General features: G+C 55.4%; 5 protein-coding genes across 5 annotated transcripts; 4 read left to right on the top strand and 1 right to left on the bottom strand.

The window, feature by feature from the left end:
* Positions 1-106: 106 nt before the first annotated feature.
* BU26DRAFT_611007 (P-loop containing nucleoside triphosphate hydrolase protein) lies at positions 107-2,439 on the top strand (the record flags this gene model as incomplete). The annotated part of the gene is made up of 3 exons (XM_033836025.1): positions 107-568; positions 623-883; positions 932-2,439. The coding sequence occupies exons 1-3, from the start codon at positions 112-114 to the stop codon at positions 2,437-2,439; spliced, it is 2,226 nt and encodes a 741-aa protein (XP_033676157.1). The 5' UTR covers positions 107-111.
* A 2,231-nt stretch (positions 2,440-4,670) lies between these two features.
* BU26DRAFT_441126 (acid protease) lies at positions 4,671-6,194 on the top strand (the record flags this gene model as incomplete). Its single annotated transcript, XM_033824440.1, has 2 exons — positions 4,671-5,026; positions 5,324-6,194. 2 exons carry the CDS (start codon positions 4,671-4,673, stop codon positions 6,192-6,194), a joined length of 1,227 nt encoding a protein of 408 aa, XP_033676156.1.
* Positions 6,195-8,376: 2,182 nt separating this feature from the next.
* BU26DRAFT_181982 (SRP19-domain-containing protein) lies at positions 8,377-9,559 on the bottom strand. The gene has a single exon (XM_033820393.1). The coding sequence runs from the start codon at positions 9,336-9,338 to the stop codon at positions 8,604-8,606; it is 735 nt and encodes a 244-aa protein (XP_033676155.1). The 5' UTR covers positions 9,339-9,559; the 3' UTR covers positions 8,377-8,603.
* A 1,866-nt stretch (positions 9,560-11,425) lies between these two features.
* On the top strand, positions 11,426-13,234 carry BU26DRAFT_441313 (PLP-dependent transferase; the record flags this gene model as incomplete). Its single annotated transcript, XM_033824452.1, has 5 exons — positions 11,426-11,789; positions 11,846-12,186; positions 12,389-12,838; positions 12,889-12,958; positions 13,023-13,234. 5 exons carry the CDS (start codon positions 11,426-11,428, stop codon positions 13,232-13,234), a joined length of 1,437 nt encoding a protein of 478 aa, XP_033676154.1.
* A 2,429-nt stretch (positions 13,235-15,663) lies between these two features.
* BU26DRAFT_441137 (kinase-like protein) lies at positions 15,664-17,883 on the top strand (the record flags this gene model as incomplete). The annotated part of the gene is made up of 5 exons (XM_033824441.1): positions 15,664-16,455; positions 16,509-16,590; positions 16,641-17,448; positions 17,497-17,593; positions 17,647-17,883. 5 exons carry the CDS (start codon positions 15,664-15,666, stop codon positions 17,881-17,883), a joined length of 2,016 nt encoding a protein of 671 aa, XP_033676153.1.
* Positions 17,884-18,117: the final 234 nt, after the last annotated feature.

Genomic DNA, 18,117 nt, shown 5'->3' with positions numbered 1-18,117 from the left:
TCGAGCCCACGCGTCATTGGCTGTCGGCGTGTGCAAGCTCCGCGAAGTCTTGGCACTTTCGGAATTTCTTCAGAAGCACGTCGAGCTGCAACGACTTTCAACCACCTCCAAATGCCCAAAATGCGCGGCCCCATATACGCGCGCTGGATACCACCGAAGCTGGCAACAGAGCCGCAAAGCTCTTCAGCCACCGCACCCACACCGAACCCGGCAGAACCCCGCCCGAACGCTTCGCCAGAGGTGTCCCACCACAAGAAGAAGAAGAAAAAGTCGAAGAGGAGAGACAATGAAGAGACTGATCAAGAGGCGCAGGTGGTAGAGGCATCAAAGTCTGAGGTGCATGTCGAAGTAGCGTCTCCGGAATCTCCCAAACCGGTCAAGAAGCCCAAGAAGCGAAAGCGAGACGCGAAGTTCGACGAGGCGCAAGGTGAGGAGGACGAATCGATGCCAAAGAAGCATAGGACAATACTGTCAAAGTTTGATAAAGTCGCGCGAAGGGCGCAAGTAGAGGCTAAGGATAGCCCCGAGGATACCGGGGAGGAGAAGGCCAAGTCAGAAGTGCTTCACGGTAGGTAGAGTACCTCAAGGTGGCTGTTATACTACATAGTGCTGATGCCGACAGACTTGGAGCCTCTACCTCAACCTGCGCAAGTTCCTGAGCCTGCCTTCGAGCCCACTTTCTCTGTCCTGCCGACCTGGCTGGCCCAACCCGTCACCGTAGAAGCGTCTAAGACCGTGCCGTTCAGCGAGCTTGGAGTACAGCCCTTTTTCGCGAGGAAGTTGGATACGCAGGGCTTTACGGAGGCTCTAGCAGTACAGTCTGCACTGTTGCCGATGTTGCATCCCGGCTTCGAGCAGCACCTGGGGGATATATGTGTATCAGGTACGTAGGACATTCCGACTGCAGAAAGCCGCTCCTGAAGGCTTTCAGCAAGGAAAGAACAGATGCTGACCTGCACCGCGCTCGCAGCAAAAACCGGTTCCGGAAAGACGCTTGCCTTCTTACTACCAATTATCGAGGCCTTGAAAGACCGGGCCACTACGTCGCTATCCGCCATTATCATCGTCCCGAGCCGTAAGCTAGTCGATCAGGCTGTACGAGTTGCGGAAGATCTGTGCCTGGGCACTAAGATCAAGGTCGGAACAGCTGTGGGGAGTGTCCCATTCACCACCGAGCAGAAACAACTTGTCCAATTGAGGGCACAGTATGATCCAAAAAGAGCTGAAGAGCTGCACGACAGGGCGTCGCGACAATTGGAGACGGGTTTCGTCGAGAAAGGTGGGATCGTTGATGATCTGATGCACATGCCTATCGAACATGTTCCCCGGTACGACTCCGGCGTGGATATCCTCATCTGTACTCCTGGACGACTTGTAGAACACCTAGAATCTACTACCGGATTCCTTTTGCGGTCTGTCAGGTGGCTGGTCATCGACGAAGCGGACCAGCTGCTGAAGCAGGATTTTCAAGGGTGGGCTACCATGCTAATGGACGCGTTACACGGCGAGACACCCAATGATTTCATGGACATCCAAGAACGCCTTCGGAAGCAAAGACAGGGCTCGTCATGGGCTGTCGCCCTACCAGCTCGCAGGCTGATTACAAAAGTCGTTTTGAGTGCGACTATGGAAAAGGATCTGACAAAACTCGGTATGTTGAGATTGAAGCGACCGAAATTAGTTGTGGTGCAAGATGAGGCAGGAGAAGAGCACCAGGTCACGAATGACGCCGATGTCTTCGAGCTGCCCTTAACGCTGGACGAATATGCGGTTCCAGTGGGTAATGGCCAGAGGAAACCGTTATACCTGCTTTACTTTTTGCTTAATGCGGCCTTCAAGAGTTCCGATGGGGCACGAAAGGACTCCTCGAGCCCCGATACTTCGTCAGAAGACGAATCCGAGTCAGAAAACAAATCGATTGGCGGTCAAAAGAGCAGGGTCTTGGTATTTACCCAGAGCAATGAGAGTGCATCAAGGCTCTCTCATCTACTCTCCGTTCTTGAACCGTCGCTCAAGGATTATCTCAAGACGATGAGCCCGTCATCAACGGCCAAGGCTTCGAAAAAATTGCTAAAGGCCTTCAGCACGGGTAATGTCAAAATTCTAATCGCGTCCGACGCTGCGTCCAGAGGGCTGGATATCCCAGACATCACCCACGTTGTCAACTATGACTTGCCTACAAGTATCACTAGCTACGTGCACCGTGTTGGACGAACCGCCCGCGCTGGCAAGGCCGGCGAAGCTTGGACGCTGTTTACAAAGACAGAAGCCGCCTGGTTCTGGAAGCAACTAGCGAAGGGCGATAGTATCCGAAGAGGTGGAAGGAAGGTTAAGCGAATCGAGTACAGCCAGTGGAACGTCACGTTCAATCGAAAGAGAACATACGAAGCAGCACTATCGCAGCTGCAGGACGCCGTCGAGGGTGCGGATGAGAGTTGACATCTAGCTTCCTGAAGGGACTCCGAGCTCTAAACGCGGGTACGGCACCTCCCGGTGCTATGGACTACTTCAGCAGGTGTTGCACTCTACGACATGCTCTGCATACAGATCCAGCTCGGCTAGCTGTCTTGTTCTGGAAGTAGGATAATGGTATCTTGGGGCCGTAAGGCCTCTAGCTCCGGACTTTGCCCACATGGCGAGGCCAACTCTTCTTTCTCATCCAAGAACCGCGGGATCCTTTGCTTTCGGGCTTGGCCGACGACGTCATCATATTGTGTAAATAACGATTTGCGATCAGGCCTTGCGTTCTCCCGAGTTGGTGGATGTCGGCGTAGCCGGTGAAATTTGGATTGGCAGCATGTGCGCGACGGAGGATCCCGGGCGGGCTGAAACATACAGGTACCACTCGGTACTGTAGCAGATCTGGACGGGTGATGCGCGCTTAGACTGTCTCCACAGCAGTTACTGGTGAATCCACGCTTCCAAGATTAAGGCTCCGTGTGATCGAAGCGCATGCTCGTACAGCACCAAGCTTCGTGCAAAGCTTCTTTGTGTTGTTGAAATGCTTGGTACGAGTGCTTGACACCCTCCTTATCGACCGCTCTGCACCGGACACTAAAAGCTCGAGTCCAGATGCAGCGAAGACCTGGAGATGCTGCGTCGTGGAGGGGAGCATGACGGATCGACGACAAGGCTGCTGTCCGAAAGGGGCAGGTGGTAGGCCGATATCCCGATATCCCACACGTCGAGAACGAGCGGAACAGCACAAAGTCTGATCTGGTTGGCCGCATGTTTGATCGCGACTACGCTCTAGAAAGCAGCTAGAAGCACTCATTGGGCGGCTGGGCGTGAAGCTTGTGGAGCGGGGAGAAGACCAAACGGAATGGGTTAGCGTCAGCGAGAGTGCTGGATCGCGTGCAACCTTTCTTCAACCACATCCCTTATCGTCGCCCCGGCACTCTGCCGCTGCCCGCATGCCCCCCCATGGCAGACGGCGCGCTCTTTGTTCCCTGCTCTTAATTTGTGCTGCGCACGCAAGTCACCCTCTCAATCTATATCGCTTGAGGCAATTGGCGGGAGTGTGACGAATCTGGCCACGCATCCGCCCCTCCATGGCGCCTTGTCGACAATGCCTTACGTGCTACATCATCGGTGCGCAGGGCCATGATGATCAGGAAGCCAGCAAGCTGCTCGGGTGCCAGTGCCATACGGTGGTACTTGCAGAGTCGCGCGGCGCGGAAACGAAACACGGTACGCCGCTCGCGTTCACCGGGTTACTCTTCGCTGTCAATGTCAGTCAACTACCGATTCAAAACACAACCCGACCAATTTACTAGCTTGGCATCAGTCACAGCGCTCAGGAACCCCAGCTTCCAGCGGATGTGGCTCTCAGATCCAGAAGCTTGCCGTTGCCAAGGACACAGGGGCGATGCTTGATGCCGCGCTTCTGCGCCTTGACTGGTCGGCTCCAGCGCGTCTCCTGCAACATCATGATCTTGCTTTTGGCCTGCAGCACCACTAAGGCTTATTTCCAGCAGCCTGCTCAGAGGCCTTTGTCCGTTCATTTGGAGCTTCGCCAATAGAACGCGGCTCGTCCCCCCTCCAACATGTACCTGCGACTACGAAACGAGGCACTGTCGGTCCGCGCCGAGCCAACAACGGTGGAGCGGTTGCCTCCTCCAATTCATTCCGCCGGCCAATGCTCGTAGCGAACGCGCTCAATCTGTCTCTCTAGCATCAAGGTCACACAGATCAGGTAGGCTCTTACCGGGACAATATCCTCGGTGCTTTCTGGCGCCGTTTCAACATGCGATGTACGCGTCGGATATGGTGTGCATGCGCCTCACCGCCCGGAGTGGACCCCAAAGCAGAAGGTAGCCTCTCCCTGCCTGATCGCTCTACACCACCTCCTCCTGGTACCTGCCAAGAAAGGCTTCGCATTGAATAGTGCGCGTCTTTGATTGAAGATGTGATCGCCCCGCAAGTCTGGGCGTTCGCTGGCCCCGGGACCGCAGCGCCACATACTGTAGCAAGGGAGGTGCGGATCTACTACGCCTACTATATGCCCGTGCTGCATTGAAGGGTTCTGAGTATAAAGGCATGTCTATTCCCGCCGTTGCTTGGGCCTCCATCCTCACCGTCGGCCATCCACTGAGGACTCCTTTCGCTTTCCTCTTCTCTTCTTCTCATTCGCCTTCCGTTTCTCGCAGTACATAGTGCGGATACCCAATATGCCTTCCTTCACGTACCTCACCGCGGCTCTAGCCCTTGCCAGCACTGTCAGCGCCACTCCCGTCGAGCTTCACAAGCGGAAGGCCTTCACGATCGAGCAGGTTGAGCGCAAGACCTTCGTCAAGAACGGTCCAGTGCAGGTGGCCAAGACCCTCCGCAAGTACGGCAAGGCTGTGCCCGCGCACATCCTCAAGGCTGCCGAGCTCGGTCCCAACAACGATGTCTTGACTGCTGCCGCCGAGAATGGCACCGCTCCCGCTGTGCCTGCCGACCAGTACGACTCTCTGTACCTCAGCCCGGTCACGATTGGAAACACCACTGTCCAACTCGACTTTGACACTGGTAGCGGCGATCTGTAAGTTAATATATTCAAAATCACGCATCATTACCCTTTCGGGATTCCTGCCAAGCCACATTCATCCTGGCGTGAAACAGATCGTCGGCTGGCTTGACGTCGACATTCAAGCGGCGGATTGTTTCGTTCCACAGGCTGGAAGGAGCATTGGTTTGATATCAATGCGCTGTTTCGCATACAGCTCATCTAATTTAGCACTTGGCGAGATATCTTCCGGCCGGCAGTTGGCGGTGGCTACATCCCTGCTCCCCGAAATCTACGCGCATTGAACCTGAACTTCGCTAACGAGCTCTTTAGGTGGGTCTTCTCCTCGCTCCAGCCTTCGGCGCAGTTGTCCGGCCATGACTACTACAAGGTCGACAGCTCGAAGGCGGTGTCTGGCGCCAGCTGGAGGATCTCGTATGGCGATGGTTCAGGAGCCTCCGGCAAGGTGTATGCGGACAAGGTCGTCGTTGGCGGCGTGACCGCGACGTCGCAAGCCGTTGAGGCTGCCACCTCCGTCTCTGCGCAATTCCAGCAGGACCGGGACACTGACGGCCTGCTCGGCCTCTCCTTCAGCTCTCTCAACACCATCAGGCCCAATCCCCAGAAGACGTGGTTCGACACTGTGCACCAGGATCTCGCTCAGCCCCTCTTCGCCGTCACCCTCAAGTACCACGCCGCCGGCACCTATGACTTCGGTTTCCTCGACAGCTCCAAGTATACGGGCGACATCACCTACGTCAATGTCGACACCTCCAACGGATGGTGGGAGTTCACGGCCACCGGCTACACCGTCGGCACCGGTAGCGAGTCCACGGCGAGCATCGACGGCATCGCTGACACTGGTACCACGCTGCTCTACCTTCCCACCGCTGTCGTCACCGCCTACTACGCCAAGGTCGCCAACTCGCAGAACTCGAACACCTATGGCGGCTACGTGTTCCCCTGCAGCGCTTCCCTCCCCGACTTCTCGCTCACCGTTGGCGGCGTCAAGCAGAAGATCCCGGGCAAGTACATGAACTACGCTCCTGTCGAGACTGGTTCCTCGACCTGCTACGGCGGCATCCAGACCAACGAGGGCATCGGCTTCAGCATCTTCGGCGACATCTTCCTCAAGAGCAAGTATGTTGTTCACGAGATGAGCTCGACGCCTCGCATTGGATTCGCAGACCAGCCTAACTTGTAAATGCCGTTCCAGGAGCGCTGACGCGGGTGGCCACGACGCATGACGCGTCTTCACATCTTTTTTCTTTCGTTGTCTACTTTTTATTCTTCTTCTTTCTCTTCGCCATTATAGGCTGGGCCAGATCAGATGTTGGGTTGTTAGATGCATACCATACTATCCTGCATGGAATGGGTACATATGTGGATGATATGACGGTCAAATCAACAACGCAATATCAAATCAAGACGTTCGAACAAGGAAAGACTTTGCTATCTACTCTTATGGTGACGTAATGATGTTGGACAGTTGACTAAAACAGCCGATGACAGATGGGATAAAGTCATGCCATGCTGTACGCACGTCGGTCCATCCGCCGGGCTAGGGGATCCGATGGCATATTGAAGCGCAGCCAGGAAAGGACCCGCGCCTGGCTTCTGCAGGGCGACTTCAACCTCATGATATGATATAAGTCGAAGGGGGTCTACCCAAAGCCTGGAGTGCTACAAGCTACTTGGCCGAACTATTGAGAATCGAAAGGCACAAGTTGATTCGATCAAGGGGTCCGTAGGAGATGTTTTCTATTGCTTCGAGATCCACAGTTCATTTGATCAAAGAGCCCGTAGGAGACGTCTCCTGCCGCTAGATGTCTAGCCCAATCTACAAATCGGAGGAACGCACTTCGCGCAAGTGAACCATGCTTGCCGGCGCCGTAGTCCGTCCTGCATGTCTTCACTTCGGCACGCCTGTGTTAAGCACGACAAGCCCTCCACCGCATCATCGACTGTGCATGGCTGGGGGCGGAATATCGCTCAAGCGGTCTCGGTCCGCTTGCTTCGTGCAAGCCACCCGGGTGTCGGCTTCGGCAGAATGAACTTTCGGAGACCATTAGGCATCCACGGGATAGAAAGTCCAGACCTAGCGGCACATTGAAACGCGTGAGAACCACGCGATGCCACGCCGAAAGCGGGAATCCAGACACCTAGACCATGAAGTGCGTGCAATGCTATGTCGTACGAAAAGGCGGGGATACGGGTTGGGGCTGGGATGCTGCAGCAAATCATGCAGATGGCGCTCTTAAGGTTCTGGCAAACCAGGGAGCTGGAATCCTGAATGGTCGGGATCAGATCGGATCGGTGTGCTGGTGGCTTGAAGGAGTCGGACTGGGGGTGCTTAAAGCATGGTCGATGAGGAGCTCGCCGAGTGGCCTAAGGTGCGATGGTGTGGTATGCGTGAAATAGTGCATATACGGAGCAGTGCGATAGCGGTTTGGGTGTGAAGTTAGATCATTCGCCGTCTGGCTCGGTAGGATGGTGGCCGCAGAGCAACGAGGGGTACTCGCATTCATGTTTTAGAGGTGGAAGCCATTGCTTAGACTTGGTTCCTTGCACGTGCATATAGATCGTGCAGTGAGAGCGTCAATGACTCGCCTCCAGTGCTTAGGATGTCTGACGCGCACGTCTCGCTTTCTCTCGGCCAAGGCTGTAGGTAGATTGTGGTCGAAGAGCGCAGAAGCCAAGAGCTGGACACTCCTTGCTGCTGCTCCACGAATATCCCAGCGTGAAGTCGAATTGATTAGCGAAGAGCTGGCATATCTATCGGTATGCCCTCCGAGATTGTGGAACTTGAGGGTGTCCACTCTGGAGATAACTGAACGCAATGGTCGTCTCTTTCGTCTGCTTGTACGCTCTTAGAGTGTTACCCCTTGCAAAGTCGCTCTTTCCAGAAGTGTCGCTGTCATTCGCTCCGATCAGAGGTGAGGAAGAAAAGGGAACTTATGAAGAGGAGGAAGTCCTCTTTGGGGGGCGTTGAGCTCGTTCACTGCATGCACTGCATGTGCTGACGAGTGGTCGGAAAATCAGGGCGTTTTCATTGCTGCGGCCTAGGCGGGGAACAGGGAGTGTTGGTTCCACAGCAGTGGAACCCCCGCCAAGCAGAACACTTGCAGATGCCAGAGAACGAGGCGCGATGATCTGCATGAAGCTGCAAGGACAGGGCTGGGAATCCCTTCAGTGAAAGGCATGCTAATTCGCTATTTTGCGATCAAGGAAATGGATTGTTCGGCTCTGCACAGTTGGAATACGATACCTAGATCGCGGTGTGGCTTTAATGTGCAGCAAGCATGTGCCACTTCACGTTGTTTGCTAAATAGAAAGGAGACGAGCGAAGTTCATGCGTGTCGTCGTTGATCTGATCAAGCTGAGTTCTTTTCGTAAAGAGTCGGTTGGCCTCTGTGGACTATGGAGTCGAATGTCTTTCGACTGCTGAGCCCGTGACTTCGATCAGCTGCACAGAATGGTGCATTCCGCTCCTCTCATGTGCTCGGGTAAGGCATACGGTCAACACGTCACAGGCGTTCTGACCGCTTGCTAGTCGCTTCCTATGCCAGACGACTGAGTGCATGCCGTTGGGCGTAAATGCTCGTGTTTTGCCTCACTTTTTCTTCTTGTCCTTTCTGCTCTTGCCGGCGCCTCCACTGCCTGCGGCGCTCCCCCCAGGCCCGCCCACCTCCCCCTGCATTTCCGCCATCATATCTTGCAGGAAATTGTCGCTCACACCGCCTCCGGTCAAGGCGGGAGAATGAAGCGGCAGGATCCTGTTCATCTTCCACCCTTTGGGTATAGCGGGCTCTGGCAGCTCCTTAGGCGTCGGCAGGCCCGCGATTGGTAGTCTAAAAGGCGTGTTCTGTTGTGTGGGGTGCGCCTTCAGGTACTGGGCTATCATGATGTAGAGGTGATGCTTGTTCTTGATGTTCCTGGTCGTCTGCTTGCCGTCCTGCTTGATAAGGACGCGTATCCGGCCGGGGTTTTCCCAGTTTTTTGGATGCGTCTTGTCCGGCTCGAAGACGGTCTTTAGTCCCAGACTCGCGGCAGCATCAGCCATCTCCCGCGCGAGTGGGTTCTCCACAGCCAGCTCGGCTCCTACCCTACGCCCTTCTGTTCGTGTCCGTGATTTGTCAAAGTATACGGGATACAGGCACTGGAAGTGTTTAGACTTCTCCCGATCGGCTGAGGACTTGACGAGCGGAGACTGCGGTTGTAGCATTTGCGACGGGGCAGAGGGGAAACTCGGGATTTGCGCGGGTGTGATGAGAGAAGAGACATCGGAGAGATCGGCCTCGGGCGGATCGCTGTCCGAGTCACTGACTTCCTCTATCCGTGGATTCATGGTTGATGCAGTGAGTGAGTGCGCTGTGAATGCGAGCGAGGCCCCGAAGAATGGGCGCACGTCTGGTCGGATGACGGGGAAGGCGCTGCATATGAGTTAGTGCTGCTATCGGCAAGCCCCACGGCAGCCGGGATATATACCGAAGTGAGGAGTTGTATGCGGTACGAGCGTGAATGAGGGGAGTCGACGATAGCTTGGCGAAGTGCGAAGTGGGAGGAATAATAGCCCTAGCGTGCCTAGTGCCGAAGACCTTCCTATTCGGCCCGAGCGTGCAGCACCCCTCTTCCGACCCGATCTGCTCACAAGCCAACTCCACCATCCCCATCGTTTGCTTTCCGCCTGGTGGCCCGCCATGATTGACCGCGTCCAGGATTATCCATGACAATCAGCGCTACTGCCCTACGGCACGGGTAGGGCCAACAAGCCGGCCCCCAACAGCCCCGTCGACTGGTCCTCCTCGCAGCCCGTCGCCTCCCGTCGTTGACCTGGGCTAATTGAGTTTGACCGGTGCTAAGTACATGGATCAGGGTGTTACGGCTGAGTATATCTCAGGGCTTAGACTTTGCAGCTCCGTTCTTCTCGTTCGCTCTGATCCCGGGCGCTGTCACTTCTTCTGCTTCTTCTGCAGGCGTATACGAACACTTCGACTCTGGCTGCGCCGTCCAGGCCGATACGCTTCCCGTTTGACCCTGCGTCACCATCTGACTATCGGCACCTGTTGTCCTGCGGAAAGATGACTTGGATACTTTCTCCGCCTTCCACGCCTCCCCCTGTCTGGCTCGTGATGTTCTTGGCCGCTATGCCTTGTCAAGAGAGGGAATCCGGGCACCATAATAGCCTATACTATTGAAGGCTAATGCCAGCTACTCACCACCATCACAGCACCTATACCGTGTTCGGATCTTGTCTGTTTCTGTCGGTGTCGGAACACACGTGTCGTTCTAGCCGGTACCTCCTACGGCGACGAACGTTCGGCAGTCGGATTACCACCTGCCTGCTTTTGAATGCCGATACGCCCCACGAGCCGCCCTGGCAGGGCGGCTTAAGAACCGAAGCCACCTCTAAGTCGCCTACCGGTGGCGTCGATCAGACCGACCAAAGAAGGACTAGGGGCGGCTCTTCGTGAGAGGGGCGTGTAGGGCGTCCACTACCCTTACTAGAAACCCTCCGACACGCCCGCCAGTTGATCAGTGTTCCAACATCCCGGGGAAATCGGAGGGGTCCCGATTGCTGCCAGCGGCCCGACATGTGCTAAGCATCTAGGAACCCGTGCCAGTAGGGCTATGCGGGCGACGAGCCAGCGGATGCAAGGGGCATGTGCCCTGTGCTTCTCCAAGGTATACTCTCTAATCCTCTATCTCGTCTCTTCAACCTGCTTTCGGAAACGACTGCATGGCCCGCCAACCTGGTTGATTCTGTTGTTCTTCATAGATTGGTCGGCATCGGCAAGCTGTGTCTTAGTCCTCCTCGTGTAAGATCTGGCCTGATATACCGCTCCACCAACAGGGACATTATCGGCCGGGTAACGGGGGTTTTGTTTCCATTGGTCGAAAATAGAGTATTTTTGAGGCACATATAGACTCCAAAAATACGGTAAGTCGGCGGCTTCCAGTCTTCATTCTCAAAGGGATCACCGAAAGCTGACACTGTCTCCTGGGAGAGGCGTGGGTGTATCTCGGAAAAAGAGCTATCGTTAGAGAATACGTATTATCAAACCGGATTGTCCAACCTAACGCTAAGGATATTAGGCTCGTTTGGCTCGGCATCCCGAGCACCACAACTATGGTCCGATTTTGGTCAGCTAAGAATTGCCCTAGGCGCTTTCCCCATGATCCATGATCAACCTGCACCCCGGTAGTTCCAAGCTCACTACCGGCGCTACTGGGGCATGATCCACTAAGTTGACTAAAGCAAACAGTCGGTGAAGCTTGTGGGTGCTTTACGGCGTGGCTCCAAGGTATATGTACCTCTTCAGTTCCTTCCCTTATCTTTTGTCGTTCTTTGTTCTTCAGTTCAAGCCCTATTGTCATCCCAATCCCCTATCTCCAACATCCTTCCCACATCACCCCTCAACATCCGCCGCCGCCATGGGTGCCAAAAAAAGCAAGCCAAGTAACAGTGACATTGATCCCACTGGCGTCGAAACCCCGATTCACAGCGCCGTCCTCCATCGTAACATTGGGCAGATACCCCCTATGGCCATCTCAGATTCGGACAACGAGTATCGTTTGGACAACGGCTCTTCCATGTACGACGCATCTGGGGGAGCCGCGGTGGCGAGTCTTGGCCATGGGTACAAAGAGCGGATCGGGAATGCCATTATGAAGGCGGTCCTCATGGGGTATTATTTTCCATCGCTCTCATTTAGTAACAAGCCGTACGAGGCGCTGTGCCGCAAGCTCGTCAGCTCTACTCATGGGTGCATGGCAAAGGCTTGGGTATGCAATTCCGGTCAGTCTAGTCGTACCTGCAAGTGTCTAGTACATAACGATATTGATACTATACAGGATCTGATGCAGTAGAGGCGGCTATCAAGCTAGCACTCCAATTTTTTTACGACCAGGGCCAAGAAGAGCGAGAATGGTTCATTGCTCGAGAGCAATCGTATCACGGCGCAACCACGGGGGCTCTCGCCTTGAGCGGCCATCGAGCGCGTCGAAAGCCTTTTGAGCGTTGGCTGCCCTTCAAAGTCCATCACATTCCCGCCTGTAATGAATACCGTGATCGCCGCGAGGGTGAGAGCGATTCCCAATACGTTGCGAGGAAAGCAGGGGAATTGGAGGCGGCGTTCCAGAAGATCGGTCCAGGAAATGTGGTAGGCTTTTTTGCAGAACCAGTCGTTGGGGCTGTAAGTCAACTGTTCCCTTTTTCTTCTCCTTTCAATATTTTAAGGCTTAGGAGTGGCGACTTGTCGTCAAGTTGTAGTTCGGCGTTTTGGTTACACAAAAGGTCGGCTAAGCTCGATGGCCGTTGGCCAATGGTCTTAGTAATCTGCGTCGTGCATATTCCGTATGCAGTATGCAGTATGCAGTCCAGTAACTGTTCAATAGGCTCTTGGCTGTGCGGCCCCTCCTCCTGGCTACCTGAAAGAAATGAAGAAAGTCTGCCGAAGACACGGCGCTCTCTTCATTAGCGACGAGATCATGTGCGGCATGGGTCGCACTGGCACATTGCACGCTTGGGAGTACTACGATATTGTCCCAGACATCCAAGTCATCGGCAAAGGTCTTGCGGCTGGTGCGCAACCTATCGGCGCCATGCTCTGCGGTCAGCATGTCCTCGACGCTCTCGCCGGAGGGATCTTCGTCCACGGTCACACTTTCCAAGGCCATCCCGTGACATGCGCCGCGGCCGTTGAGGTTCTGAAGATAATCGAGGAGGACCGTCTCCTTGAGAATGTCCGCCGCTTGGGAGACCTCCTGGAAAAGACTCTCTTGCATGAAGCACTCGGTAATCACCCTAATGTGGGCAGCATCCGCGGGGTCAGGTTCTTCATGGGAGTAAGTGCCTTCCTGGATGCATTATTTCCATTGTTTCTGACCTCTTGCAGCTCGAGTTCGTGAAGGACAAGGCCACGAAAGAACCCTTTGACGTGAAATACCGTGTCTACGAAGGGCTCCGTGAGATATGTATGAACCACATCCCCGTGTGACAAGCCCCATCCACAACTAACTTCCTTCGCAGTCGAGAGGGCCGGCATCTACGTTTATCCGGGTAACGGCACCATGGATGGTGAGAAGGGCGACCATCTAATCACCGCCCCTCCATTCAACATTACCGAAGCGCGCCTCCGCGACCTCGTCAAGCGTATCGCCAAGGTAATCAACGAGTACTTTGCCGAACTGAACGCCAAGATCGAGAAAGAAGAAGCAGAAGCTCAAAGCCCCAAACTCTAAGAGTGTGGTTAAACCGGAAGTTGCCTGGCCCATTCGAACCGGTCCAAAGTATACATGGGTATGTATCAGGTGGCTGTCCTCAATTCTGGTGCTTGGTGCGAGGCGGTCTGAACACCGATGCTGCTGGTTGTTGTTTCAAATTGATTCAAAGTATGATGGCAGTTTTTCATTTGTACTGGGCGGTTGCGTGACGAGCATAGCAAGTCGGTTATCTGATGTGGCATACAGCTGGGCGGTGTTCCGATACATCGTCTCGGGGAGGGCAGTCTGTGTGTTTGTTTTTAGTTCTAGTTGGTCTGCTTTTGTGTACCTAGGTACTCTCCACTGATTCTCTCTATATTCAAAATGATGTACGCGGCATTCTGCACTCCTATGAATCCTATCTCCGCGAAGACGTGGTACGTCCGACGCCAGCCGACGCAGTCCAAGACAAGAGCGCGTTCCTCCATCCCAGGGAACTCTGGCCATTTGGATTCACATGCCCCATACTGTGCAGTACAGCATCCCTCAGAACAAAATTTCCATGCTCTAAAATCTAGAAATCTAGCTTCTTCAGGTACTCAACCTCCCATCTGGCCACTATCGGCAGATCGGCACCCATCAGCGGTCAGCCTTGGCACCTGGCCAGAACTCCCACTCACACGCCAGCTCCCAACGCCGCGGTCCAGCCGACAAATGTAGCGACCTGCATACGAAGCCGGCATGAGCGTGGCGCACGCAGGAAGGGAAAAAACCGCTTTCTCTCTACCCTGCAGCGCTGCGTGCTTGCGGAAATGGAGGGGAAGCAGCTGATGCGAAGTGGGTCGTTTTGTTCAATGACGACGCGAGGCGGGTTGCGTGGGAAGGGCAAGGGGGTGGCATTGGCGCAGTGGCAGAGTCGGTAGGTGTCAGGCCAGCGAGGGCAGATGAGTAATTTCTGTATGCGAAGACGATCGGTAGCGGTGGCAGCGGCGAAGTGGGTTAACCGCGAAGAGCGCCTACAGATGCTCACACCGGTCGAGGAGCAGAGCACGCACGGAATCCCCTGCGCGGATGACGATAGAGGGACCCAGAGTAGGGCGTAAATGACCGCTTTCCACTGAGGCGGAATTGACTGAGCTAGACTACAGCGTACAGTAATCGGCCGGCAGGCACAGTGATAGGCGTGCCTGATGACCTCACCCTAATAACTCCGCAGGAAGAAACGGTGCCTGGCAAGGTGCAGGACCACCACGGCAAGCTCACCTCAGCCTTCCATCATTTCATCATTTCTCGGGCATGGCAGCAAACTCCGAGAACAGCGCGCGCTCCCAAGGTTCTCAACTCAGCTTTGTCGAGCCGCCCGAGCGTCCAGTGTCAGGCTTGTCGTACCGCGAACCTTGGGAGACGGGCCAGCACGTGACCGGATTTCGGGTTCGGTTTCAAGGAGCTATTAAAAACGGGGTTTCGGGCTGGATGTTTGGTGCAGCAGCATTTTTGGAACTGAGTGCTATTAAGTGCTACGGGCCTTGAAGGCCCTTAGAACATTCTGCGTGTGAAGGTTGCGCTCTCGGTCCCTTTCTGTGACATCGGCGGGCGAGGCAGGCTGAGCAGCAGCGCTCAGAGCAGCCTGGAGCACTTCTTCACTCAGCACGCCAGCCGGATTCCCCGAGTCCGCACGGATTGTCAGCGCCGGTGGGAGCTGCTGGTGGTGGTGTGCGGAGAAGGCCAGCGGTGCAAGCGACCGAATATTAAGTGGGATCGGGCGGCGTCCTTTTATCGGGTGAATTGGACGGGTTAGCTACTTGGCCTGTCCGCCCCAACGAGCAGGTGACGCTTCATATTGCCGTCGCACGCTGCGGCCTCGTCGTCCCGCCGGTGCAACGAGCCTCTTTGCAAGCCGCGAGAAGCAGAGCGTGCAGAGCGTGCGAGAGTGCGCACGGCGAAGACAGGGCGGGCGTCTGGCGGCGCGCGCACGCCCCCCGCGCTGGCGGAGCGGCTTCTTTTCTGGTTGCTACGGCGCGTGTGCGTGACGATTCGACGGCCTTGGCCCGTGCACACAGTGAGAGGCACTCCGCGATGGCCCAAGGGCCTGCGGCAGCCCTCCACCTCCACTACGACGCTCTCCGCCTCTGGCATGCTCCAGGCTCGTCATTCTTCCCCGAGTGCCCGCACAACACCGCTGCCCTGAGCCCGCTGCTGCACCCGGCCCATGGTTTTGCACGCAGCGGCCTAGCACGCCCGTCTCCGCACCTCCCTCGATCGGCTCGCCAGCGATAACGGCACACGGCGCCTCGAGCCCTCGCGGAGACCACGCTCACGGGTAAAATTCTGCCTCCTCGACGACCACACTCACCCAATTCAGCGCGGGAGCCGTCCTTCACTCGCCCTGCCGGCCTGCCCGTCTCTCGCCGCCCGCGAAGAAGCAGCGTTTCAACGTCCATCCGCGCACGCCAACGGGCCCGAGAGCAATGTCGACGCCCTCCACCGCCACGGCCACGCTCCCTCCCCATCATCAGTTCTATTCTCACCACCAAGCATACCAGCCCAGCATCTCCAATGCTCAGCTCGCCAACGGCACTGCTCGGATAGGCAATTCGCTCTACAACGGCTACGCCAGCGGCACGTCAAATTCAGACCTGCGTCGGACCGCGACCGCCCACAGACAGACGCAACAGCTGCCCCCGCTCGCGGCGGGCCCCGCGTCCGACATGAATTCGAGCACTGCACGTCCTCCCAAGAGGCGAAATCCCGACTGGGCTGACTTCTACAAGAACGGTCTGCCCAAAGAAGTCATTGTAATCGACGATGACGACGACGAGCCGGCCCGCCCACCGCCCCGCCAGGCGCACCCGGCAAGAACTGCGACAAACGGGCCCATGAGACATGCAGACAAGAAGCGGAAAACGACTGCTTCCACTGCGTATGATCCCGTATACAACCAGCACACCTCGTATTCCACCACCCAGACGCCCTACGACTACTCGCCCAACAACTCCCTCTCGACCGACAGGACCACCTCTGCGCTCAACACCACAGCCGCCACTTCCTTAACCTCCCAAGCAAGCAATGGCCAACACGTCTCCCCACTCGAGAACGGCGTAGTCGGCCAGAAGCGGAAACGCACCCGCGCCGCTGCGCAGGACGAGGCCAAAGAGGCGAAGAGGAGGGAGCTCGATGACCAAGACCCCTTTGCCCTCTATCAACCCCCGCCCAATCCTATCATCAAAGCGAAGGACGTATACGTGCAAGTCATCACCGATGTAAGGCTCACAACCCCGCTCTCCATGCACCACGCACTAATACCATGCCACAGAAATCATACACCAAGGATCACAAGGTCGACGACGAAGACGGGCACTACGTTGTCAACCCGGACGCCGACCTAACAGATCGATGTACGTCATACCGTCGTCCTCCTACAGTGGCTGTCCTAACCTTGTTGTAGACCAAATCCTCAAGCTGCTGGGCCAAGGGACATTCGGCAAGGTCGTTGAGGCCTGGGACCGGAGAAAACAAACCAAGTGCGCCATCAAAGTCATTCGATCGGTGCCCAAATACCGCGAAGCGTCGCGTATCGAGCTAAGAGTCCTGTCAACGCTCGCGTCAAACGACAAGTACAACCAGAACCGGTGTATCCACCTACGGGATTGCTTCGACTTCCGGAACCACATCTGCATAGTGACGGATCTCTATGGCCAAAGCGTATTCGACTTCCTCAAGTCCAACTCGTTCGTACCATTCCCGAGCTCGCACATCCAGAAGTTCGCCAAGCAACTGTTTACTAGCGTTGCCTTCCTCCATGACCTCAGCCTGATCCACACCGACTTGAAGCCAGAAAACATTCTCCTGGTCAACAACAACTACCAGACCTTCACATACAACCGGACGGTGCCCTCGTCATCGACATTAACCAGCCGCCAGGCGAGGCATCGCAAAGTCTTGCTCGACCCTGAGATCCGGTTAATAGACTTCGGATCGGCCACCTTCAACGACGAATACCACTCATCCGTCGTATCAACCCGCCACTACCGTGCACCTGAGATTATCCTCAATCTTGGGTGGAGTTACCCATGCGATATCTGGAGTATCGGATGCATACTGGTCGAGTTCTTCACCGGCGATGCCTTGTTCCAGACTCACGACAACCTGGAGCACCTCGCTATGATGGAGGCGGTCTGTGGCGGAAAGATTGATCGCGACATAATTAAGCAGGTCTATAAGCAGGATCGCAATGCTCGCAACTCGTCCTCTTCGTATGTCTGCACTACTCTCCTTGCGGCTACTAAACTGACAATGACCAGTGCGGCTCGATATTTCAAGAACTACAAGTTGGACTATCCAAACACAGATACCCAGAAGAGCTCGAAGAAGTTTGTCAAAGCCATGAAGAAGCTTCACGTATGTACAAGCCCATCAGTGTATCTCTCTGGACATGATACTAACTCTTCTAGGAAACCATCCCTCCTCACACCGAGTTCAATCGCAAATTCCTTGATCTGCTGAAACGGATATTCGTCTACGATCCCAAGAAGCGCATCACTGCCAAAGAAGCTCTCCAGCATCCCTGGTTCCAAGAGAGCCTCATGGACGACGGCACCGAAGCGCACAAGATCCGACTAGAAAGGGAAAAGAAGTTTCGTCAGCGGCAAGAAGAGGAACGTCGCTATCGGCCAGAACGAGCCTACTGAGCATATTCAAGTCTAGGCCCTAGCCCGATGACAGATTCTCAAAAGACGCCACACAGCTGCGTGCGGGTGGCGCTCGGGGTGGACTTCGTGTTTTGCTTCTTCGATCTTCTGCATTTACGACAGCGACATGATGCATGGAGGACACCTTTGGACAGGGTCTTATTGGCGTTGAAAGAGTCAGTGTTATCTTGGTTACTGCTATGCCCTTTTTCTCGTTCAAGCGCTAGCAGAATA

This window comes from Trematosphaeria pertusa (genome assembly GCF_010094035.1).
Source record: "Trematosphaeria pertusa strain CBS 122368 unplaced genomic scaffold BU26scaffold_25, whole genome shotgun sequence".
Classification (NCBI taxonomy): Eukaryota; Fungi; Ascomycota; class Dothideomycetes; order Pleosporales; family Trematosphaeriaceae; genus Trematosphaeria; species Trematosphaeria pertusa.
Note: the sequence above shows the minus strand (reverse complement) of the source record. Positions and strands in the feature narration are given on the sequence as shown.